Source organism: Somniosus microcephalus, chromosome 22, assembly GCF_052327205.1.
Source record: "Somniosus microcephalus isolate GS21.2 chromosome 22, FLI_Smic_1.0, whole genome shotgun sequence".
NCBI lineage: Eukaryota > Metazoa > Chordata > Chondrichthyes > Squaliformes > Somniosidae > Somniosus > Somniosus microcephalus.
The window spans coordinates 15,189,864-15,215,327 of record NC_141008.1 but is presented as its reverse complement, the minus strand read 5'-3'; the positions used below and the strand labels follow the sequence as shown (position 1 = coordinate 15,215,327).

At 44.7% G+C, this 25,464-nt stretch overlaps 1 protein-coding gene across 1 annotated transcript; it reads left to right on the top strand.

Annotated features, from left to right (window-relative positions):
• The first annotated feature begins 703 nt into the window (after nucleotides 1-703).
• Nucleotides 704-23,762, top strand: LOC147102058 (schlafen family member 13-like). The gene is made up of 5 exons (XM_085964213.1): nucleotides 704-3,848; nucleotides 16,824-17,952; nucleotides 19,028-19,156; nucleotides 20,545-21,319; nucleotides 22,228-23,762. The coding sequence occupies exons 2-5, from the start codon at nucleotides 16,824-16,826 to the stop codon at nucleotides 23,030-23,032; spliced, it is 2,838 nt and encodes a 945-aa protein (XP_085820339.1). The 5' UTR covers nucleotides 704-3,848; the 3' UTR covers nucleotides 23,033-23,762.
• The last annotated feature ends 1,702 nt before the right edge of the window (nucleotides 23,763-25,464 follow it).

Here is a 25,464-nt window from a genome sequence, read left to right as displayed (position 1 = left end):
TCCACGGATGCTGCCTGCCCTGCTGAGTATTTGCAGCATTTATTGTCTTCTCAGAGGCCTTCCTTTACCATCAAGCCACTATTACAACAAAATCAAAAAAAAAGTCCAAAAGCTTAAATGCTTTGTGGCTGTGGTGGAAAGGGTGGACAGCTTTAAGTTCCTCGGAGTCCACATCACGGAAGACCTCTCCTGGTCCCTCAATACCTCCTCTCTGGTGAAGAAGGCCCAGCAGCGCCTATATTTCCTAAGGAGGCTGAAGGGATGTAACCTGTCACCCCTGATCCTCTCTAACTTTTACCGCTGCACAATAGAGAGCATCCTGACAAACTGTATCACAGTATGGTATGGCAGCTGTAGCTACTATGACCGGAAAGCCCTGCAGCGGGTAGTCAAAACTGCCCAACGCATTACCGGCACCTGGCTACCGACCATAGAGCACATATACCAGAAACGCTGTTTACGGAGGTCACGGACCATCATCAAAGACCCTACCCACCCCAGCCACAGTCTGTTCGCCCTCCTGCCATCTGGGAGACGCTACAGATGCATTTGCACCCGTACGACCAGATTTAGGAACAGCTTCTTTCCCAGGGCTGTCATCCTACTGAACTCCACAAATAAACTCTAAAGCCTGCACATCTGCCAATGCACTTTATTATGGTTATGTTTATGTTAATGTATTACAAGCCAAATGTATGTTGAATGTTTAAATGTCTTAATCTAAATGTACACTCTCAGGAGCCGCAAGCCTACATTTCGTTGTACTGCACTTGTGCACTAACAATGACAATAAAAGTTGATTATGATTATGATGAAAAGATGTGTGTGTCCCTTTAAGGCGTGCTAACAGCGCCTCTGTCAGTCTGCTTGCACGTTGGGTTTACCTGGCAGCTTAGGACCCAGCACTGATCTCAGCGCTAGGGTCGAAGTTCGCCTTGGTGACGTTAAGTCGGCATTGCACGGCGACTGACATCACCACAGCACCATTTTTCTCTTCAGGGCGATACTACTTACCGGCAGTGCTACCGGGACAACGAAAATGGAGGACGGCAAGGGGCCTGCCACCAGCTGGCAGAACAGCGGCGGCCGCTGCTTTCTCCACATTACGCCGCGCTAACGTTTGGCGATAAGGTAGGGAATTTCCCCGCCAATGACTTTCCTCTAATCACAGCATTCTAGGAGAGATTTTGGACTGGCAGCTTTATTGCTGCTGAGTCAGATTAATCTGACACATTTCTTACAGGAAAGAGGATTTTTTGGTTGCTTGTGATAACTCAAGTGCACGCTTGTTAGATGTCTAAAGCCCAACGAATGGCTATTCTCCTTAGGATCAAGTGGGCTCTAAGCTGACGTGTATCTTGGTTGGCGACTGAGCGTTGGATGTTCCTCTGTCGTACCACCCTAAATGGGGCAGTATTGTTGCAGAAATGGCAGGCAAATCAGGCGGTGAGGGCACCACCCTGTGCCTGCCCCCATCTCTCTTTTCCTCCCCCCACCCCTGCCAAGAATGCCACCAGTCACCCCTTCTGGGGCAAAGCCTTAAAGGTGCAGGTACAGCTTAAAGATCCACTGGCTCTTCCTGTGGGGCACAAAAAGGGTGGTTTGGAGAAGCTCTGGTGACATTGCTGGTAAATCGGTGAAAAGTCTCTCAATTCTCAGGATGCAGGCGGGAACGTCACATTTGCCGAGAGGCGCAACTAGTGATAATGGTGTTGTCAGTAGCGATATCTGCTATCCACAACACGTTGTCAATAATACAAAAATACTAACAGTTTCTTACCCCAAACCCTAACACTAATTCTGACCATAACCCCTGACCACTAGTCCTAATTCTAAAACAAATCCCTGATCACTTGCCCTAAACCCTAAATCACGTGATGTCAATTGCACGGTTGGCTGCGGTGTCGATAGTAATCATGGCATTGTCGGTGATGCAGTTTGGTCACATTGTCAATAATCACTCTGTTTGCGCTGAGAGCCTTGGAAGTCATTGGGCTGAATTTTGCTGTAGAAATGATGGTGAGGCTAACAGCGCTCACTGTTGTTAAAGCATAAATTGGACAGCAATTTCCAGCAACCACACATGTGCAGTTAAACACGGAAATCAGGAAGTAGCTGTCCAAGTTGCCATGCTCCTACAGAAGCTGAACTAGAATGGCATCTCAGCGAGAGACACGGCATTGAAATACTTGGAACGGCATGAAGTTGCTGAATTCGCCAGAAAAAGTTAGGGTTTCTCCATTCCAAAGTCAATTTCTAACAGTGTGATCAGTCTTAATTACTGCCAAACAACCTCTCTGGCACTGAAAATTAACTTTTATGAGTGTGGAGGCTCATTCCAGATTTTAATTATTGTTGGAGATTTTAAAAAATTAAAACATTTAGCTAATTTTTTTTTGCTTTTTGTTTCTGCTTCTTTTGTCTTGCTCTCTTAATCCCATCTCTCTAACCCTCTCTTTATTTTGCTTTCTGTACCTGATTTGACGTTAAATATTCTAACTGACACTTCCTGGTTCAGATGCGCTGCTCATTAACGATTCTTCAATCTGATTGGATAAGGAGATGCACAATTTCTTGTCCTGTTCACACAGGCCCCAGATCCCCTGAAGAGGGCGCTGCACCTGAATGGCTCTCTAATTACAGTAAGTTCCAATGCAAAATCCCATCAAAAGTCTGTGGGCAATTGCAAGTGTAATGTTCGCAAGAGCAAAATCCGGCCCATGGTGTTCAGGTGGTTTGTGACGAGAGAAACATAATCATGTACATCAGTGGCAGTGGACTATGGTGCCCACATTCTGTGAAGGAGGAGAAGACACTGGTTGGATGGCTTTTGGAAGAACCAAGTTATCCTCTGCACCAATGACTGTTGACCCCACTGAGAAGACCCCTAACAGCAGAGAAGTGTCTCGAGCTGGAGGCCTGAGCATCTGTGTGCTGTTCCACATCTACCACCCGCAGGTAAATTGTGCATATCGCTTGGTTGCAATGAAAGTGTCTGTCAAAGTGTAATGGCTGTGAGCTGTGTGCAGAGGATTGGTGAGTTTCCAAATTAGCTTTATGGGATGCTTGATAAACCTTCCAAGAATTGTGTGCTGAAGTGAGCAGCACATTCACCGTCACCTTGCCCCTGAGAGCTGGATGCATCTTCCTCATATGCAGCCAGGTGCGGTCAGCTGGGTGACTGCATGGTCCTGAGCGCAAGACTCCCTTCATGCAGCTGGGAACTGTGCTCTTACTGGAAGGCATTCAAAAGCCTCAAATATGGTCAATGTCCTTGGGTCCAGCCAGTGCTGCCCACATGTCTCCACTGAGCCATTGTGAACAACAAGGCAACTTTTCTGTCCCCACCACAATTTGCCTTTTTATGGTGAGCTGCAGCCCTTTAAGAGCTGCTCCTACACCCATCGTTCCAATTCCTAGCCAGGTGAGCTGCAGGCCAAGCTCTCAGATATTGTATTAAAACAATGGTTAGAGCTCATAATCAGAACATTGGGTGCAGCACACCCCCATGCTACAGGTGTGCCTCACATTTGGGCCAGCATATCCCCATTTTTGCTGATGTCGGATCATCGGACCTCAATGTAACTTTTAATGCTTTCTTTAAGTTTCAGGTTTTTTTTAACCCTCCAAAAAAGTTGAATTTAGAATGAAAATAGTGTGTCATTGTATCTCCTGATCCAACTGGAAAGCTTGAGTGAATTGCTGAGGCCACGCCCACAGGAAATAAATAGATTATTTCCTGAAGACATTTTATTACAGTATTGGAGAGCCGGAGTCAGAGCAACCACTGAACCGGGCAGGAGATAGTTTGGAAAAACAGACCTGAACAAGTCAACACCTGAACTACAGTAAGTTTCTCTTCAAGAGTTCAGTAATTCTCACAGAGATTAGTTTAATTTAATTTTTAATCCACATCCATCGCTCCCATTTGTAATTGATGTCTTTTTATATTTGTTCATTCCGAGCTGGAAGTTAGATTTAATACTATGATATTTAGAACTATTGAAACAATATTGAGTAAGGTTCTGACTCCCGCCACTAGCCCATTCCCACTGCCCATCCCCCCGGCGTGTCTTTGTTTTCATTGAACTCCTTCTACTGCAGAAACTTGACCTCTATCACGGGATTTCTCGCAGACAGGACCTCGCTGATTACACGGTTTGACTCAGTGGTTGTGACGCTGCTTTGTTTTTCAGTCACTTCAAGTCTTAAGCTGCGGAATTCTTTTGTCAAATTAGTTTCCGATCTCCTGGACTTCTCCGGACATCTAGACTATATTTCTGCTTTGAACTACGTTGGATTACACTATAAGACTTAACTGCTGGGTCTCTATCTTTGAAAATGTAAAAAGATTTTTACCTTTAAACTTCCGGTTGTGTGTCTGCTGAACTGGTTCTACTGGTTTTTCAGCTCTGCTGGTTTGTAGGTAGCAGCTCCACCTGCTGTCAGGTGACTTGTTCTACCGGTTTTCAGCTTTGCTGGTCACTGGTTTGTGGTTTTACGTTTTCTCCGCCGCTTTGACCTACGGTGACCTCCAACTTGCGTCAATTTAGCCGTCATCGTTCTGCATCGGTACCGACTCTCATTCCTACAGCAACAACCTCCATCCTCGAACTCTCTACCCTTCAAATAGCTGCTGGACTTCACTCACCTGCTTTGGACAGCGGTTCATTGATGCTCCGTACCGGCCCCATCCTGCTCACGTCGGCTTTGTCCCTCCATGGGACCTCGGACATTGACCGTGGTCTTCCTACTGTTGTCCCCAACCTATTCCCTGCTACCAGGAAATATGTATTCCATTAATTATTACATTTAAACAGGCCTATGTAACCTGAGCTTTTGTACTCTATACCTCTACTCATGAAGCCCAGGATCCCGTAAGCCTTTTTAACCGCTTTCTCAACCTGCCCTGCCACCTTCAATGATTTGTTTGAGATGCACTGGCTACAACCGGATAGGTAGGAGTGGGACCAAGCAAAGGCAGTTCCATGGAGCAGGTCAAAGGAGAAGCAGTGGAGGAGGATGGCGTGATCTGCCATGTCAAATGCTGTGGAAAGATTGTGGAAGACAAGGAGGGATAATTCACCACAGTCACAGGGGTGATTGCAGCCCTCGATTATCTTGCTCAAGTGACTATTTTTAAAAAACAGAAGAGAAAACTTGCATTTATATGATCTCAGAATGTCCCAAAGTGCTTTAGAGCCAATTAAGTATTTTTGAAGTGTAGTCACTGTTGTAATGAAGGGAAATGCAGCAGCCAATTTGCGCACAGCAAGGTCCCACAAACAGCAATTAAATAAATGACCAATTAAAGTGTTTTAGTGATTTGGTTGAGGGATAAATATTAGCCAGGACACCAGGGAGATTTCCCCTGCTCTTTGATTAGTGCCGTGGGATTTTTTACATCCTCCTGAGAGCGAAGACATGACTTTGGTTTTTCATCTCACTTAGAATACAGCACCTGCAACAGTGCAGCACTCCCTCAGTATTGGACTGAAGTGCCGGCCTAGATTATGTGCTCAAAAAACACCTGCTGTTCTTCGAACTAGTGGCAATGGATCTTATACATCCACCTGAGAGGGCAGGCTGGGCCTCAGTTTAACGTCTCATCTGAAAGATGGCACCTCTGACAATGCAACACTCCGTCAGTACTGCACTAGAATGTCAGCCTAGGTTTTGTACCCAAGTCTCTGGAATGGGACTTGAACCCACAACCTCTGACTCCGAGGTGAGAGTACTACCACTTTTTTTTAAAGTATTTTGTTGAACATTAAGAACATATACAACATCGTGATCATTTCATTGTATCATACAAATCAATTCCTCCGCTCTGCACAGCCATTCCTCCACCACATTTTAACATCAAACCCTGAAGTTTAATTTGTCTCCCGTAACATATATTAATCGATTGTACTTTAAAAATTGATTGTAATATACTATCTTTAAATTCCTTTCTGAATAAAACATCCACAGAGCCTTATAATGATCTTTTAGCTTATATTTAAAATACTCTTTTAGATTGATTCTCCTCCCCTTAAAAAACAGAGGATTCCTTCTTTGCACAATCACGAATCTAGCCAAACTGAACATTAAATTAATTGCCGCTCCGCTAGACTCGGGCAGACTCTCCTGCAATCCCCATCTCAAAATTGAGTCCCACGGGATTCCCATTCTCACTCTTTGGTCCCCACCCAGCAAAAAAACTTCACACAACTGTCGAACATAGTACTTAAAATCATTTAACTGCGGACATAACACCAGTAAATGGGACAGAGTCTCACCCCGTGTCCCACACACTGGGCAAGTTGCCCCCTCCACTTGTCCAATCTTGCACAAGACCGTCATGGTAAAAATCCGGCTATGAGCCAATTTGAAATCCAGTTCAATCCACTCTGGACATTTAAAATTCGCCCACACTCCCTTCCAAATCCTGTTGAAGTCCAGCTGTGGGTATATACTCTGCCAAATCTCCTGACCAGCAGGTGTCTTGAATCTCCATTCTCTAAATACCTCATAGAAATCTCGAATATTACAGTTGTCAAATTGGACCAACTCTCCCTCTTTCTCCAGCAGAAAGCTTGGAAAAGTGGGACGCTTTTTACTTCCTTTGGAGATTTCCGCATTTATTTCTTCCATCCAATCCTGTGGCATTGCCCTCACAATCTTCTCATACATGATTCCTATTGCTTTTCCTTCTACCTCCTGATCCTCCTCCCACACCATGTCCCTCACTATCGCTTCCGGCAACCAACCTGGAATTACCTCGTATAATACATCTTTCACAGATATAATCCCAGCTTTTATAAAAGCTTGATTAAATAATACCCCTCCTTCGATACTGACCCACCTGTTCAAAAATAAGGGCTGGTCTAAAAATTCCTCAACACCCTTGGGCATAAACTGCACACTTTTTAAATATTGGGCCCAAGTCTCTACAAGCCCCTTATAATACCTAGGGAGAAGTTTAATCGATTTCAAAAACATATTATTGTATTCCATATACAATATCCCCTGCCCTCCTATCCCACTTTGTTTAAAAAAATGCTCAAAACAACTCTTCCAAAAACTTGTATTTGACTTCTGAAGAAATCTCTTCATCCATTTGATTCTAAAGGATTTTTTCTTCAAATCAATATCTGGGAAATTGAGTCCTCCCTGACTTCTCCGTCCAATGATGGTATTGTAAGCCACCAAGGCTGGTTTCCCTTCCCATAAAAACCTCACACAAGCCTCTCGGATGGACTTTTCCGCCCACTCAGGAATATCCTCCACCGTCAATAAGCACCATAGCTTAGAAACCAGGAGAGCGGACACCACTGTCGCTCTTCCTTGCACTTTCAACCACCTTCTTTCCCATCTTCCCAAAATCTTTTTAATTTTCATAACCTTCGGTTCCCAATTTAATCGATCCACTTCCTCCCTGTCTTTCTTGTACCCAATGTGCACCCCCAGAACTTCCAAAACCTCCACCACCTTAAAGGGACTTTCCTCCAACCATTGCCCCTACCCCTTCCTGCAACCAGGCATTGGAACTTACTATAATTCACTCTGGCTCCTGAAGCTGTACAATATTCCTCCACTACATCCATAGTTTTCCTCACTGACTCCCCATTTCTCAATGTTAAGGTTGTGTCATCTTCATATTGGTGTATCACCGACACCAGCCCGGAAGTGGGAACCACAATCCCAACTACACCTTGTTTCTTTCGCATCATATAACGTAATGGTTCTGCTACCAATGTGTACAACAATGGGGACAGGGGACAACCCTGTCTCACTGATCTCTGTATCGGAAAATACTTGGATAAAAACCATTACATTTAACACATGTTTGAATAAAAAATCCTTATCCACTCAATGAAATTTTCCCCGAAACCAAATGCTTCCAAAACCTTCAATAAAAACTCATGAGAGACCCTATCAAAGGCTTTCTCTTGATCTATCTTTCATACATAAGCCTCCCTCCCACTCTCTTCCATGAGCTCTATCGCATCTCGGATTGAGACCACAGAGTCTGCGATGTCCCGGCATATGACTCCATAGGACTGAGAGGGCCAAACTATCTGCGGCAACAACTCCTTCATACATAACCCTCACCAAGATCTTATAATCCACATTTAATAGTGTGATGGGCCTCCAATTCTTCAGATCCCGTCTATCCCCTTTATTTTTATAAGCTAAGCCTATGACACCTCTCCTCATAAATGGGGCCAGGCTTCCCTCAATTTTAATTTCCTTAAAAACTCCTAAGAGCAATGGACATAAAATCTCAAAAAATTCTTTATAAAATTCTGCTCTTAGACCATCCGACCCTGGGCTTTTCCCCCCCTTCATTCAACTTATTGCTACTTTTATTTCCACTAATCCTACTTCTTTGTCACACATGCTTCTCTCATCCTCCTTTAAACCCTCTTCAATAAAAGCACTAACCTTCTCCATCGCCAAATTGGAAATGTCTTCTTTTGTATATAACTCTTGATAAAAGCTGCTAGCCGCCCCTAAAATCTCCCCACTTTCATGAATGATCTTCTCACCAAGCTTCAACTCTCCAATTAATGATAATCTCTGTCGCAGCTTCTCCTGCTCTAGAAAATATCCAGTGCATCTTTCGCCCTCCAATGCATCTCTAGCCTTTGCACGGAGAATGGCCCCCTTGCATTTTTCAGCTTGCAATAATTCCCACTCTTCCTTTAACACCCGGCACTTACTCTCAGCTCCCTTATCCCCTCCGTCAACTGCTTTACAGACATCCATAAACCTTTTGTTTATATTCTCTTCTCGACGCTGGTTAGCTGCCGCTCTCTTTTTCCCATAACGTACCGAAAAAACTTTTACCTCATACTGTATTTGAAATTGTCCCACCAAACTCTTCTTTCTTTCAAGAACAAAGGTTCCTTCCGAGCATTTTTTATTATATTTAAAATCCCATCTTTATAAGCAATTTCTTTCAGGTATTGATTGTTTAAAATCCACACCCCTGAACCGATCTTAACTCTGCTGTTCCAAATTCTAAGAACCAAAGTCGAGTGGTCACTAAAAAATACTTTTTTATAATAAACCTCCATCACCTCAGAACTTAACACAAAATCTATTGGGCTCTGTTTTAAAACATCACCCATCCAACCTGTTCTGGAGAACTCCCTTTTTATGGGGTTCCGGTCTCTCAAATTTAAATTTGCCATCATTTTTACAATCATCCCTCTGGAGTTATCATCCTTAATGGTCATCTGGGCTGAAATGTCCATCCGAGATAAAAATACATTAAAATCCCCCACTATACAAGGATTTTCCACCTCTGCCACTTCAGTGAATAACCCCCGAAAAATCTCGCGACGCTTGCAATGATCGTTCGGTGCATAGATATTAAAGAGATCGCAATTAAATTCCTCCATTTTTACCCTTAGTCATAAAAATCTCCCCTCAGTGTCCTTGTCCTCCAAGGCAATGTTCTCTTTTATGGATGAACTCACGAAAACAGCCACCCCTCTACGGTTATTGTTTGCACAACTTGCAAACACCTCTCCCTTCCAAACCTTCCGAACTCTTTCTAGGATATCCTCATCCCAAAAGGTTTCTTGCAGGCACAACAAGTCCGTGCCTTTAAAACACTGCAACAACTGCTGCAATTTCTTCTCACCCCTCAGTCCGTTCACATTAATCGAGACCAATGTAATCATGGCTCCAAAGAAGGGAAGTATGCCTGATAATCTCCCCATCATTTAATCTCTGGCCCTTCCTTCCTCTCATGCTCCTTCCCAACTTTTTGGCCAGCTGTTGCTTCTTCCTGCAGCCTCCGGCTCTTTTTCACCTCCTGTTTGAACCTTTCCTGCTGTTTCAGCCTCTTCCTTGCATTAAGTTTGGGCCAAGGAGTTGCCCCTTCTCCCTCCTTCTGCCCCTCACTAGCCTTTCCCTTTCCACACGATGCCACCCCACCCCCCACTTCCATGTCTCTGTCCCCCTCTAATTCCTCACTCTCGAGCTCTTCTGCAACCCTCTGTGCCTGCTCCCCATCAGATACATAATCCTGCTTCCCATCAGATACATCATCTCCCATAGAGAGTCTTCCTGCTATTGCAGTTTCTCCAACAGTGCCGCTCCCTTCGACCTCATCTCCACCTCTGACCCTTGCTCCCTGATCCTTCTCTCTGGGACAATGGCACACCTCTATTGTTCCCTTCTGCTGTCTTTGTCTCGCCGCTCCCGTCCTGCTGCCGCTTTAAGGCTCCTGCCTCTTGCGCCCTCTCCTTGTCTTGCCCCCTCCTGCTCACCGAGATGTCTGACTCCCCCTCTTCCTTTGGAGTACTTACATTTACCATGCACCCTGCTCCCACCTCCTCTCCCCCCGCGGACACCAGATTCTTTAGGGAGAGCTGAACCGTATTCAGGCTCGAGTCTGCCCTCGACCCATGTTGCCCTCTGCTGTCTTTGTTCTTTTCCACTGTACTTGGTGTGTTTTCCACCAGCTCCATCCTGTTCTCTGCTCTGCAATTTTCTGCCTCTTCCTGCGCTCTTTTCTCCTTCAATTTGCCAGCCGTGTCCTCCGACTGCTCCACTCCTCCAGCCATTCCACTCACACCTCCTGCTCCTTCTCCCATCTCCTCGTCACTCATAGAGCTTCCTTCTGCCTCACACTCACAGCGGGTGGGGCATTTGTGACACACCCCACAGCTCTCCACCTTGCAGCTCCGAACGATGTGTCCAGACTTGCCGCAATTATAACAGTACAAGTCCGGACAGTTTCTTACAAGATGGTCGTGTCCAAGACAATAATAACAAACCCTCACTTGGTTATCATGCAGTACTCGGAAGTACTGCACTCCTTCCATTGTCTCGAATTTCATGCTGTATGTTAATGACTTCACCCCCTCTGGGAACCACAGCTTTACATAACGGGTTCCATCTGCTACCCGTGTTCCTGGGTAGTATCTCCTCTTTATTGCTGAGCAAATTTTAATGTCCCACGACTCCAACTTTTTGATCATCCTCAATATAAACTGGCAAGTTTAAGAATGAGACCACTACCTCTTCCGAATATAGCAGAGATACCTCCAAGAACTTATTGCCAAACTTCAAACTAAGTAAAAGTCATTCCACCTCCTCTCGGCCACTGACCGTCACCTCGAACCCAACATTCGGCTTTGGTTGGCAGGCAAAGCAGCTTCCATAGAAACATAGAAGATAGGAGCAGGAGTAGGCCATTCGGCCCTTAGAGCCTGCTCCGCCAGTCAATGAGATCATGGCTGATCATCCAAATTCAGTACCCTGTCCCTGCCTTCTCCCCATATCCCTTGATCCCTTTAGCCTTAATATATTTAATGAACTGGCCTCCACCGCCCTCTGTGGCAGAGAATTCCACAGGTTCACCACTCTCTGGGTGAAGAAATTCCTCCTCATTTCAGTCATAAATGGCTTACCCCTTATCCTTAGACTATGACCCCTGGTTCTGGACTCCCCGGCCATCAGAAACATCCTTCCTGCATCTAGTCTGTCCAGGCCTGACAGAATTTTATAGGTTTCAATGAGATCCCCTCTCAATCTTCTAAACTCCAGTGAGTATAAGGCCAATCAACCCAATCTCTCCTCATACGTCATTCCTGCCATCCCAGGTATCAGCCTGGTGAATCTTCGCTGCACTCCTTCCATGGCAAGAACGTCCTTCCTCAGGTAAGGCGACCAAAACTGCACACAATACTCAAGGTGCGGTCTCACCAAGGCCCTGTACAACTGTAGCAAGACATCCTTGTTCCAGTACTCGAACCCTCTTGCTACAAAGGCCAACATACCATTTGCCTTCTTAACCGCCTGCTGCACCTGCATGCTTACCTTCAGCGACTGGTGCACATGAACACCCAGGTCTCTTTGCACTTCCCCTTCTCCCAATCTATTGCCATTCAAATAATAATCTGCCTTCCTGTTTTTGCCACCAAAGTGGATAACCTCACATTTATCCACATTATAGTGCATTTGCCATGTTTCTGCCCAATCACCCAACCTGTCCAAATCGTATTGGAGTTTCACGACATCCTCCTCACAGCTTACCCTCCCACCCAGCTTTGTGTCATCTGCAAATTTGGAGATATTACATCCAATTCCCTCATCCAGATCATTAATATATATTGTGAACAGCTGGGGTCCTAGGACCGATCCTTGCGGTACTCCACTAGTCACTGCCTGCCACTCGGAAAACGACCCGTTTATTCCAACTCTTTGCTTTCTGTCCGCCAACCAGTTCTCTATCCAAGTCAATACCTTGCCCCCAATCCCATGTGCCTTAATTTTGCACGCTAATCTCTTATGTGGGACCTTATTGAAAGCCTTATGAAAGTCCAAATACACCACATCCACTGGTTCTCCCTTATCTATTTTACCAGTTACATCCTCAAAAAATTCCAGTAGATTAGTCAAGCATGATTTACCTTTTGTAAATCCATGTTGACTTTGTCCGATCCTGTCACTGCTTTCCAAGTGCTCTGCTATTACATCTTTTATAATAGACTCTAGCATTTTCCCCACTACCGATGTCAGTTCCCCGCTTTTTCTCTACCACCTTTTTTGAATTGTGGGCTAACATTAGCTACCCTCCAATCCATGGGTACTGCCAGAGTCTATCGAGTTCTGGAAGATGACCAGCAATGCATCTACTATTTCTAGGGCCACTTCCTTAAGTACCCTGGGATGTAGATTATCAGGCCCTGGGGATTTATCGGCCTTCAGTCCCATCAATTTTCCTAACACCATTTCCCTACAAATACTGATTTCTTTCAGTTCCACCCTTTCATCAGACCCTATGTTCCCCAGCATCTCTGGGAGGTTATTTGTGTCCTCCTTTGTGAAGACAGAACCAAAGTATGAATTTAGTTGGTCTGCCATTTCTTTGTTCCCCATTATAAATTCCCCTGTATCTGACTGCAAGGGACCTACGCTTGACTTCACCAATCTTTTTCTCTTCACATATCGATAAAAGCTTTTACAGTCAGTTTTTATGTTCCCTGCAAGCTTACTCTCATATTCTATTTTCCCTTTCTTAATTAATCCCTTTGTCCTCCTTTGTTGAATCCTAAACTGCTCCCAATCCTCAGGATTATTGCTTTTTCTGGCCAATTTATATGTCATCTCCTTTGATCTTATGCTATCCCTAATTTCCCTTGTTAGCCACGGTTGAGTCACCTTTTTTGTTTTATTTTTATGCCAAACTGGGATGAACAAATTCTGTAGCTCATCCATTTGGTCTTTTAATGTTTGCCATTGCCTATCCACCCTTTGAGTGCCATTCCCCAATCAATCCTACCCAACTCGCTCCTCAGACCATCGTAGTTTCCTTTATTTAAATTGAGGACCCTAGTCTCTGAGTCAACTACTTCATTCTCCATCTTAATGAAGAATTCGATCATATTATGATCGCTCCGACCCAAGGGGCCTAGTACAACAAGATTGCTAATTAATCCTTTCTCGTTACATAATACCCAGTCTAAGATGGCCTGATCTCTGGTTGGTTCCTCGACATATTGGTCCAGGAAACCATCCCGTAAACACTCCAGGAATTCCTCCTCCACAGTATTGTTACTAATTTGGTTGGCCCAATCTATATGTAGATTAAAGTCACCCATGATGACTGCTGTCCCTTAGTGCACGCTTCTTGAATTTCCCTTTTAATGCCATCCCCAACCTCCGCCTTACTGTTGGGAGGTCTATATACCACTCCCACTAATGTTTTTTTCCCCTTAGTATTTCTCAATTCTACCCATACAGATTCCACATCATCAGAGCTAATATCCTTCATTACAATTGTATTAATCCCTTCTTTAACCAGTAATGCTACCCCACCTCCCTTTCTTTTTTGCCTATCTTTCCTGAATATCGAATACCCCTGGATGTTGAGTTCCCAGTCTTGGCCATCCTTGAGCCACGTTTCCGTAATCCCAACCAAATCATATTCGTTTACCTCTATTTGCGCAGCCAATTCGTCCACCTTATTACAAATGCTCCTCGCATTAAGACACAAAGCCTTCAGGCTTGTTTTTTTAATGCTCTTAGACCTATTAGAATTATTATTTACTGTGGCCACGTTTGATTTAAACCGTTGATTTCTCTGACTGCCACTTTTGTTTTTCTCCTTCCTATCTTTTGCTTTTACCCCTGTTTCCCTTTCCTCTGTCTCCCTGCTCAGGTTCCCAACCCCCTGCCATTTTAGTTTAAACCCTCCCGAACAGTGCTAGCAAACCTCCCCGCAAGGATATTTGTCCCGTTCTGGTTCAGGTGCAACCCGTCCGACTTGTACAAGTCCCACCTTCCCCAGAAGCAGGCCCAGTGATCCAGGAAACTAAAGCCCTCCCTCCTGCACCAACTCTTTAGCCACGCATTCATCTGCTCTATCCTCCTATTCCTATACTCACTAGCACGTGGCACCGGGAGTAATCCAGAGATTACAACCTTTGAGGTCCTGCTCTTTAATCTGCTACCTAGCTCTCTAAATTCTTGCTGCAGGACCTCATCCCTCTTCCTACCCATGTCATTGGTCCCAATGTGAACCACGACCTCTGACTATTCACCCTCCCCCTTCAGAATGCCCTGCAGCCGTTCAGTGACATCCTTGACCCTGGCACCAGGGAGGCAACAAACCATCCTGGAGTCACGTCTATGGCCACAGAAACGCCTATCTGTTCCCCTTACGATAGAATCACCTACCACTATTGCTCTCCCACTCTTTTTCCTCCCTTCCTGAGCAGCAGAAGCACCCCTGGTGCCAGGAAGTTGGCTGCTGCTGCCTTCCTCTGGTAAGTCATCCCCCTCAACAGTATCCAAATTGGTATACCTGTTTGAGAGGGGGGTGGCCACAGGGGTCCCCTGCACTACCTGCCTGCCTCTACTGCTCTGCCTGATGGTCACCCATTTCCCTTCTGCCTGTGCAGCCCTTACCTGCGGTGTGACCAACTCACTAAACGTGTTATCCACGACCCTCTCAGCATCGTGAATGCTCCAAAGCCTATCCATCCACAGCTCCAGCGCCGCAATGCGGTCTGCTAGTAGCTGCAGCTGGATGCATTTCTGGCACACATGGTCGTCAGGGACACAGGCAGCGTCCCTGAATTCCCACATAGAACAAGAGGAGCATAACACGGGGTTGGGCTGTCCTGACATGACTTACCCTTTAATTAATTTAAATTAATTCACTATCACCAATTAAAGATAAACTCTAAGGCACTTGTATGGTTTACCAACAGTCCCCGCTACACCAGAAAGACCTTAGCAACTATAAACCACAGAGTTAAAGTTTAAAAAAGAGAAATACTCACCAACCAATCACTTACCTGCTCCCTGGTGACATCACACTGTGATTACTTTTTATCTCTCTCCCCGCTGCTGAGTTGGTCGGGCCTCACTGCTCCCTGGAACTGGTCGGGCCTCGGTGCTCGCGCTGGTTTTTATACCGGGCTCCTCACCTCACTGCTCCCTGGAACTGGTCGGGCCTCGGTGCTCGCGCCGGTTTTTATACCGGGCTCCTCGCCTCACTGCTCCCTGGAAATGGACGGGCCTCGGTGCTCGCGCCGGTTTTTATACCGGGCTCCTCACCTCACTGCTCCCTGGAACTGGTCGGGCCTCGGTGCTCGCGCCGGTTTTTATACCGGGCTCCTCCCCTCACTGCTCCCTGGAACTGGTCGGGCCTCGGTGCTCGCGCCGGTTTTTATACCGGGCTCCTCGCCTCACTGCTCCCTGGAACTGGTCGGGCCTCGGTGCTCGCGCAGTCCTCATGTACCGCTTGCACCACCGTGTTTTTTTTTGGCAAACCTCATGGGGTCCCGGCCCAAATTTTTGGGCCTTTTTCTTTCCCTTCCAACCACAGTTTCTCCCCTGATCAAATTCATCTTGGGAACACTGTCCTCTGAGGGGCCCGGCCCTCCGGACCCCTCAGCTGTCATCTGGCTGCTGTTTATGGGCCAAAAATGCCCTAAAACCTGAAAATAAAACCAAAAACCCACCACCAACTTTTTACAAGCTCACTCCAACTCCCTGCAGCAATCAGGTAATCAATAACACCTGCTCACACCTAGCCCCTCCCACCGAGCGAGTGCTACCACTGAGCCACAGCTGACACCTGACACTTTACATATGTGAGTTTGTGCAGAGTGTGTTGGGAGCCTGTTCAATCATAGCACCATCACAACCAAGCTTGAATTAGTCTTTACCAAATCCTTCGCATGCACTTCCAGCAGTAATCGCTGCAGAAGAATTTGTCTCTCTTCCCCCTTCCTAAACTGGAACGTCGTGAACTTCAGAGCTACTCTGCTGTCCACCTTGAGATTACTTAACTCAGGACAGTGACGCGGGGATTGAAGCTGTGATGTTGCTGGACTATATAGCTAGTAATACATCAGGCCATTTATCTACTGAGCTGTCGGAGGGTATACACGTCAGTGTAAGATTTGCATCTCATTAATTTCATGCATATTGTGTGGTCTGAGCACAATACATAATGACATGGGATGTGATCCTTGTCCACGAGGGGTATGATGTGCCAAATAACTGCCTGAATCCATGAGGTTAAAGCTTAAAACTAAAGGCTTTTATTAAGTAAGAACATGGCATCAAGTTAGCACAGGGCAACCATCATTCATCACCAACCCAGCCCTTGGTAGAACATTCCAGAAGAGGGGCGGGGCTAGGGAGGAGCATTAGTGGTTACACCGGTGGAACATTCCAGACATTAACAAGTACAACAACAACAATACAAATGCCAGAACATAGAGTTATTTCATCACAGGGTACTTGGGGCCTTGCTGCTTGTGAGTTCCCAGCTCATTCATTCTGTTTTATTTATTTTCCAGATGGCACGTGAGAACATTCGAGTGATCGAGACTGAATACCCTGACTTGGTGCTGGATGCAGGCACAGCAACCTTTGGGGAGGAATGTAGAGAAGAAATGAAAGACAAAATATTGAAAGGGATGCAGTGCAAAAATATACTTCGATCAGCATGTGCTCTATTAAACTCTGGGGGTGGGATCATCACTGTGAAATTGCAGAATGAAGATTACAACTATATCGTTGATGGAATTGGGTCAGATATAGAAACTGCGTTCAGCGAGCTGGTAAAAGGTCGACTGTCAAAGAGAGAGAAGAGAAAAGGTTCAACAAACTCATCGTTCTTTGAATTCAGGCAACAAGATGGAACCATGTTGATTTTTGTGCCATCTTGGACCAGTGGAATTATTAACACAAATTTGCCACGACTTTGTACTGTAGCATGTAATGTCTACAAACGATCATTCAGCCATTTGGATCCCATAACTCCCCTTGATGTGGCGAATTTATTAAGAGAAACCAAGCTTGCTCCAAACAGTGACAGCACTGAAGAAGATTCAGATTCCAACACTGAAGAAGATTCAGATTCCAACACTGGACCAGCAGTGAAAAAATCCCGTTTATCTCCTAAAAGTGAAGATATTGAGTCCGCTCTCAGTATGTTAGATAGAACACAATTTCAGTACGGTGAAACTTTGGGTTTCACTGAATCTATTCACATCGAATTTAAAGATTTTTCAGGGAAAAAATTCTTAAACAGGATAAAAGAGGTACTGCCAAAGTACATCTCTGGTTTTGCAAACACAGATGGTGGGTTTTTATTTATTGGTGTCAATGGCAAGTCGAGAGAAGTTGTTGGATGTGGGCAGGGTTTTAAAGATCCGAAATATTTTGAGGAATTGGTATCCAGAACTGTAAACAAACTCAACACTGCGCACGTTTGCTCCTCTCCAAAGAACATTAACTACAGGCTTAATGTTGCCAGAGTTATGCGAGAATCAGAGCAGCACAGCTTTTTGTTAATTTTGCATGTGAAGCCATTCTGCTGTGTCGTGTTTGCCGATTACCCTGACTGCTGGAAGGTAGAAAATGGCCAGGTTAAGAGAGTGGAACCTGGTGAATGGGCTGGAATGGTGTCGGCTACAGATCCTGGTAAGTACCCAAGTCGTGTAAAATCTGGTAAAGCTCACTCTTTGTTTATTAGTTTATGGGATGTGGGTGTCGCTGGCGAGGCCGGCATTTATTGCCCATCTCTAATTGCCCTGAGAAGGTGGCGGTGAGCCGCCTTCTTGAACCACTGCAGTCTGTGTGGTGAAGGTACTCCCACAGTGCTGTTAGGGAGGGAGTTCCAGGATTTTGACCCAGCGACGATGAAGAATCGGCAATATATTTCCAAGACAGGATGGTGTGTGACTTGGAGGGGAACTTGGAAGTGGTGGTGTTCCCATGCGCCTGCTGCCCTTGTCCTTCTAGGTGGCAGTGGTCGCAGGTTTGGGAGGTGCTGTCGAAGAAGCCTTGGCGAGTTGCTGCAGTGCATCTTGTAGATGGTACACACTGCAGCCATGGTACGCCAGTGGTGGAGGGAGTGAATGTTTAAGGTGGTAGATGGGGTGCCAATCAAGCATGCTGCTTTGTCCTGGTAGGTGTCAAGCTTCTTGAGTGTTGTTGGAGCTGCACTCATCCAGGCAAGTGGAAAATATTCCATCACACTCCTTACTTGTGCCCTGTAGAAAGGCTTTGGGGAGTCAGGAGGTGAGACATTCGCCACAGAATGCCTGCTCTTCTTGCCACAGTATTTATGTGGCTGGTCCAGTTAAGTTTCTGGTCAATGGTGACCCCCCAGTATATTGATGGTGGGGGATTCGGTGATGGTAATGCCACTGAATGTCATGGGGCGGTGGTTAGACTCTCGCTTGTTGGAGATAGTCATTGCCTGGCACTTCTGTGGCGCGAATGTTACCTGCCACTTATCAGCCCAAGCCTGAACGCCGTCCAGGTCTTGTTGCATATGGGCACGGACTGCTTCACGTTGTAAACAGGAGGGAGTGATTTTACAGCAGAGCAGCTTCTAGTTTTTCGAACCTAAAACAGTGACTAAAATAGAGAAATAATTTTGTTACTATATTCAGCGAATAAACACCACAAATAATTACAGTTGGCAGTAGAGTTGCTGTAGGTTGCTGACAAGATGTCATTTTGAAAGGTATGATTTTTCTCTTTCCTGCAGAGATGGAAGAACTCGGGATGAATTTTAAGAATGAATTGAGTGTGTCTGCAGCGCCACCAGGGTGTAAGCCAGTGTTTTCAGTTGGAGGGGCTGGACGTTTGGGCAACTTGCAACAGCAGCTCTTTAAAGGTTTGAAGCCGTGGTGAAAGTTTCACTTCCCTTCAACAAGAGGTCAAAAAAATGTTGAAGCGTTGCACTAATGGTTCCTCTCCATGTGTTTGTCGATCTGTTTTGTACATTAATATATATATCCCCCTTTTCCTGATCATTTGAATATGCCTTTCTGTTTCTTGCTTTTCAGTACTGATGAAGGGTGTGGATCTGTTCTCTCTACAGATGCGGATTAGCCTGCCGAGTGTTTCCAGCTTTTTCTGTTTTTCATTTCATGTGTTCAAATGAAAATCTATAACTTTTATAGTTTTTGCCATTCTGTTGATGCCATAGCCTTTGATGTATCTCGTGCACTCAGTTTGATGTGAGGTCATGAGACTTAATAGGGTCTAAGTCAATGTTGAGGACTCCTAGGGATTGGTCAATAAATGAAGGAAGACTAAGGTAAGAGGTGGTAGGTATTGGATGGGCTTTCTGGATGTGCCTGAAGAGTTGAAACAATAAACACATTGCTGCTCTGCAGCAAATGGAGACGGTCATGATGTAAAACTGTAAATTACTGATTAAAATTGGGCACCTAATTAAATAGGACCGGAATTTACAGGAGCGGGGCATCTCACTGTGTGCCCAGTTAGTTAGACTTTGTCCTGCACACTTCAGCTCAAAATGTTTTTACTCCGGGAGTTGCTGGAAATGTGAACTGATAACGGCACAGCGAGAGCAACAGGGCATCTGGAACCTTGGTGAATGACGGGACCAACAGTGTAACTCCTTAACCAATGAGATTTAAGGATTGAGAAAAATACAGAGGAAGGACAGGGAAAGAGGGTGAATTAGAGCGGGTGAATTCAATGTCAAATCAGGTTCAGAAAGAGAAATTAAGAGAGGAAAAGAAAGATTCGATTGAGAGAGGAAAAAGAGACAGAAAGGAAAAGGAAGATTTAAAAAAAAATAAAGTTTGACCTTTTTAAAATCTCCAACAACAATTACCATCTGAAGGAATGAGCCTCCACAATTTAATTGTTCACTTTCTGGGCCAGAGAGGGTGATTGGAAGTCATTACAGTTATCACATTGTTAAAAGGCTACTTACTCTATTAATTACTAGACATCATTTTCTGTGGCATGTTTAATGGGCAAATGCAGCAACTCCATGAAACTCACGGGGGGTGGTGGGGGGGTTAAGGGTGAGCTGCTGGTTTCACGAAGCTAACGGAAGAGCAAAGCAAATCATCCAGCAACTTGTGGCGATTCGCAATTCTCACGTTACCACTTCCTCGCCACAAGTTGCTGGCCGATTTACACGTTAATAACAGCGTGTGTCATTCAATATCATATTTCAATATCTCCATTATTAATTTAATTATTCAGTATTATATATTTACTATTTCATTTACTGTTTTACAGTGAACTTTAGATCCTCCAATAGAATTCGTATAACACCAGAGAATTTGCATAAAGAACTACTAAAGGATTATCCAGCTCTGAGGAATCTGCTACCTAAAATGAAACCAGCAGGAAGTCGGGGAGTTCTGATTTTCTCCAGAAGCTGGGCTGTTGACATTGGCCTGCCAAAGAACCTGGATGTAATATGTGATGCTCTGCTAGTGGCCAGAAGGAGTGCTCCACTATTGTACACCATCGTCAGACAGGAAAGTGAGGGAGTGGCCAAGTATTCAAAAGAGACAGCATTTTCCATCAAACAAAAACTGGTGAATCCGGGTGGCTATGCAGGAAAACTCTGTGTAATTCCCAAAATCCTCCGGTGTACAGACCGTGAGTCAGACGAAGATGGCAATGCCTCCACATTGGGATTTGGCAATGTGCAGGAGACTGTGAGGAAGTTACAAGGTCAGTACCCACCTGCTTATAGTGCCTTAAAAGACACTGACATCAAAGCATTGCTGAGGGCGCTCACTATTGTTCTACTGAGTTTCAGCTCCTTCCTAAGTAACCAACTTGGCTGTGAATTTCTCAATCTGCTAACACTGAAGCAATTTCAGATTCTTCATTCAAAACACAATATTGAGAAATGCAAAAAGCTCTTTGTACACGGTCTTCCTGGAACTGGCAAAACAATTATAGCCGGACAACTCATTGAAAGGATTATCAACACCTTCCGTTGTGAAAGACACGAGGTCCTTTATATTTGTGAAAATAATCCATTGGAGAAATTTATGAGGTAAAATTTACATTGCAACCTTTTTTTAAAACAAAGCTAAATGCACTAGTATATTTTTATAGTTTGAGTCATGATGTAGAAGAAGAATGAAAGGTTTGGAGCCTTTCTTCCAATTTCATCGTCCATTTTGCCTTTAGTTCAATCTTCATTGACACAAATCCTAATATTGCCCCAATTTGTATGTGGCCACTCAATATTCCATCAAGAATAGTATAAATCTCCCTCCAAAACATCCACTTAGATTTAGGAGTCCTAATTTTTCTTACCAAAATACAGCCACTGCCTCGTCACTGCAAAAAGGGAGAAAAAAATAAAGAACTTGCATTTATATAGCGTCTTTCCAAACGTTCCAAAGCGCTTTACATCCAGTGAAGTACTTTTGAAATGTCGTCTCTGTTGTGACAGCAAAACGTGGCAGCAAATATGTGCACAGCAAGGTCCCACAAACAGCAATGTTACCAGATAATCTGTTTTAGGTGCTGGTGAGGAAAAAGTATTGACCAGGACAGCGGGGAAAAAAGCCTGCTGTTCTTCACAATAGTGGCAATGGATCTTTTACAACTCCCTGAGAGGGCAGACGGGGCCTCAGTTTAACACTTCATTCGAAAGATGGCACCTCCGACAATGCAACACTCCATCAGTACTGCACTAGAATGCCAGCATAGGTTTTGTGCTCAAGTTTCTGGAGTGGGACTTGAACCCACAACCTTCTGACTGAGGCGAGAGTGCTACCGACTGAGCCGCGGCTGCAAACCCTTTACAAAATGGGGTTGAAACAGCTAAACATGTGTCAGGCTGCACACCCAGATGTGTAAAGTTTATCACCAAGTATCGTTTTTGAAATATTTTTATCACAGATGAGCTGTTTTTGAGTGATATTTTGCATTAAACTGGCATTTTAATCTTAGGCAAAAAACTAATTGCATCTGCGTTACAAGGAGCACCTTCATGAAGGAGAGTTTCCCAGAGGTGAAACACATCGTCGTTGATGAGGCTCAAAACTTCCGTCTGGATTCTGGTGACTGGTACAAAAAAGCTGAGAGAATCAGAACAGCTAAACAAACACATCCTGATGGACCAGGAGTCTTCTGGATTTTCATGGATTACTTCCAGACTTCCCATCCTTATAAAAATGGATTGCCCAAATTTCCATTCCAGGATCCCAGAGAGGAATTGACAAGAGGAGTCCGGAATGCGAGGAAAATACATGAAGTTGTCTGCTCGCACATGAATAAGATTATTCAGTCACAAAATATCGATCAGCATCGTGAGTTTCTTAGAAAACTATCTGATGAAGCTATTTGTGGCCATTCTATTCCAGGGATAGTTGATGAGCCAACAAGCATGACACGAGAAGAGATTGCCCAATACATAGGGGCCAAAGTAAAAAATTATCTTGAGGAAGGTTACGCACCAAAACAGATAGCTATCCTGTGCAACACAGAGGCCGCATGCAGCAATTACAATGATCTGCTGCAGCGTGAGCTCACAGCACTGAAACCCAGTGTACGTTTTGCAAAAGCAGATGATGAAATACTTGAGGATTGTATTATCCTGGACAGTGTACGCCGATTTTCAGGCCTAGAAAAGACCATTGTATTTGGCATCCACCCTGTACCTCACCACAAACACCGTGAACTAACTTCTAATATTTTAGTCTGCCTGGCATCACGAGCTATGACACAGCTTCATGTGTTATATGAAGTAAATTAGACTCAGTAGCCTAGATTTTCTTCTCATCGCCTAAATTGGATCTGAATGCTATTGGTGGCTTTAGACGGACTGAAGTGGAAGTGTGGTGTTTGCACCCAACGTTCATTAGCTAACCTCATGAACGTAGCTTCAGATTCACATTTGGGTGAGTCTGGGGGGACACACGAGCAGCAGGAGCAGAAAATTGTGAGTAAATGAATTTAAAGGGGTGGGAATAATTAAAGGGATGCCACAAAAGGGGAACTTTTAAATTTAATTACTTTTACTTTTAATAAATTTCATCATTAAGTAGATTTTGAGCTTGCTTCTTGCAGAGACAGGAACAGAACCAGCTTATGGAATCAGTCCAAAGAGCTGAGTCCGTGTTTTAGTTGTGGAGTATAAGCAGTGTAATAATAGCAATAATTAGAAATAATCTAAATAGGAAGCAACATAATAATGTTTAAACACACTTGTTGATTTGTCTTTAGGCTAAGTGTCATCCGTGTCATACACAATGCTGGGAGCCATCTTGCTAAATGAACTGTAAAAGCTAACTTTCCAAGCAAGTACTATCATCATGAAATTGTTTCTTTTATTATGCTCTGAAACTGTAACTCTGAACATGCTCTGATAGAATAATTCTGAGCTGAGTATTATGTTGGTGGATGTATTATCTTTGCACATGCAGATGTAGTTAAATAAACTAAAGAAAAGACTTGCAATAAACTAACCATTAGTTGTACCTCAAGTTGTGTCCACTCCTCGATCCTCCTGAGGTGAACTATGAGTGAAATACTATTCCCACCAGTGCTCAGTTTACCAACAATCTCTGGCAAACAGGATTCATACCTCACATTCATAGCTTCAGCTCACCCTCACACTTAGCACTGCTGCATGCCTCCCACATCTCACAGCTTGCACACACTGCCAGCTATTCAACAATAACAGGCACATCACCCAAGCACATTGCACCACACTCACTCACACACTTCCCTCTCTTGCAAGACAAGTTGGAGCATAACCAGAGGCAGCAGGAGCTAACCGGCGTGGGAGAGGCAAACCCGTATCACCTTACCCCGATGGAGACGGTGGTCGCCATCACTGGAGCAGCCATCGCTGAGCCCGCGGCCAGCTACGGGGCTGAAACCATCGAAGATGATGGTATCCTCATACCTAATCCTCCTCCTCACATCCCACTTCCCCCTCATCCTACAATGTCTTTTGATTTTAAAGCTGCAGATGGTGTAAGCATGCACCTCTTACTTTCCCCCCTCCCTGCACTGCAACCCTATCATTGTGCCTTTCTCCTTTCAGATACCCAAGCACTGCAACCAGGCCAGGCACTGGTGGAGGAGCAACAGGTGGAAGAGGAAGCAGGCCGTGATAAAGAAGACACAGCTCTGTCACTTGATTTCACACTCTCAGCCACCAGTTCAGATAGTGACCCTCTGTGTAATTTAGTGGAAAACTTAGACGCGAGATCTGCATGTGGAGAGTCACCGGGCACAAGGGGCCTGTAGCCAGGGCAGGGGGCAAGGGTAGCCCAGGAGCCAGCTCCCCGAAGGGCGAGGTCACACACGAATTCTGCTGCAGAGGACTCGGATGAGCAATTCAATGGGGGCGGCCTACAGAAGAAGGCTGATGGGTGTAATGATATCAGCAAATAGAGATGGTATTTGCCTGTTCGATTATGATGCCTTAAAGCATGTTTGCAGGTATTGACTACTTATGCCTGACCAGCAGAGGTCATGTGAGAGACAAGCAGTTTGGTTTTAGTTTCAGTTTCGTTCTGGATGCATCACAGCATCATGTCTCCTGTAAAAGCTGTATAAAAGAGTTCAACAAAGCTTTAGATTAAAAGACATTCTCTTTCATAAATGTCTCCTCATTGAACCAACAAAGAAATCAATACATGGTGTCAGAAGTGGCTGAAAGAGATGAAGAGAAAAACTCTGAAGTTAAATCAGCTCTCCACAGATTAGCAAGCCAAAAGAGAACATCGTTACTTACCATTAGAGAATAGCTAACGAAGTGAAAAATGGAAGGTTTACTCCCACCGGCGACGCTTCAGTTGACAGGTAATGTGGCTGAAAATTGGAGGAGGTTCAAACAACGTGTGGGGTTGTATTTATCAGCAATCGGAGCTGACGAGAAAAGTAATGAAAGGAAATCGCCACTGTTCTTACGTGTCGTGGCTGATGAAGCGCTGGAGGTGTATAATAACTTCACATTCGCTGCTAATGGAGACAAAATGAAGCTAGATAAAATAATGGAACAGTTTGAGGCCTACTGCATACCTAAACATAACGTGACGTTTGAGAGGCACAGATTTTTCACATGTGTTCAGAAAACGGGTGAGACTATTGATCAGTATGTGACTGAACTGAGAAACAGAAGCAAATCATGTGAATTTGGGGGACTGACAGACTCGCTGATAAAAGACAGACTGG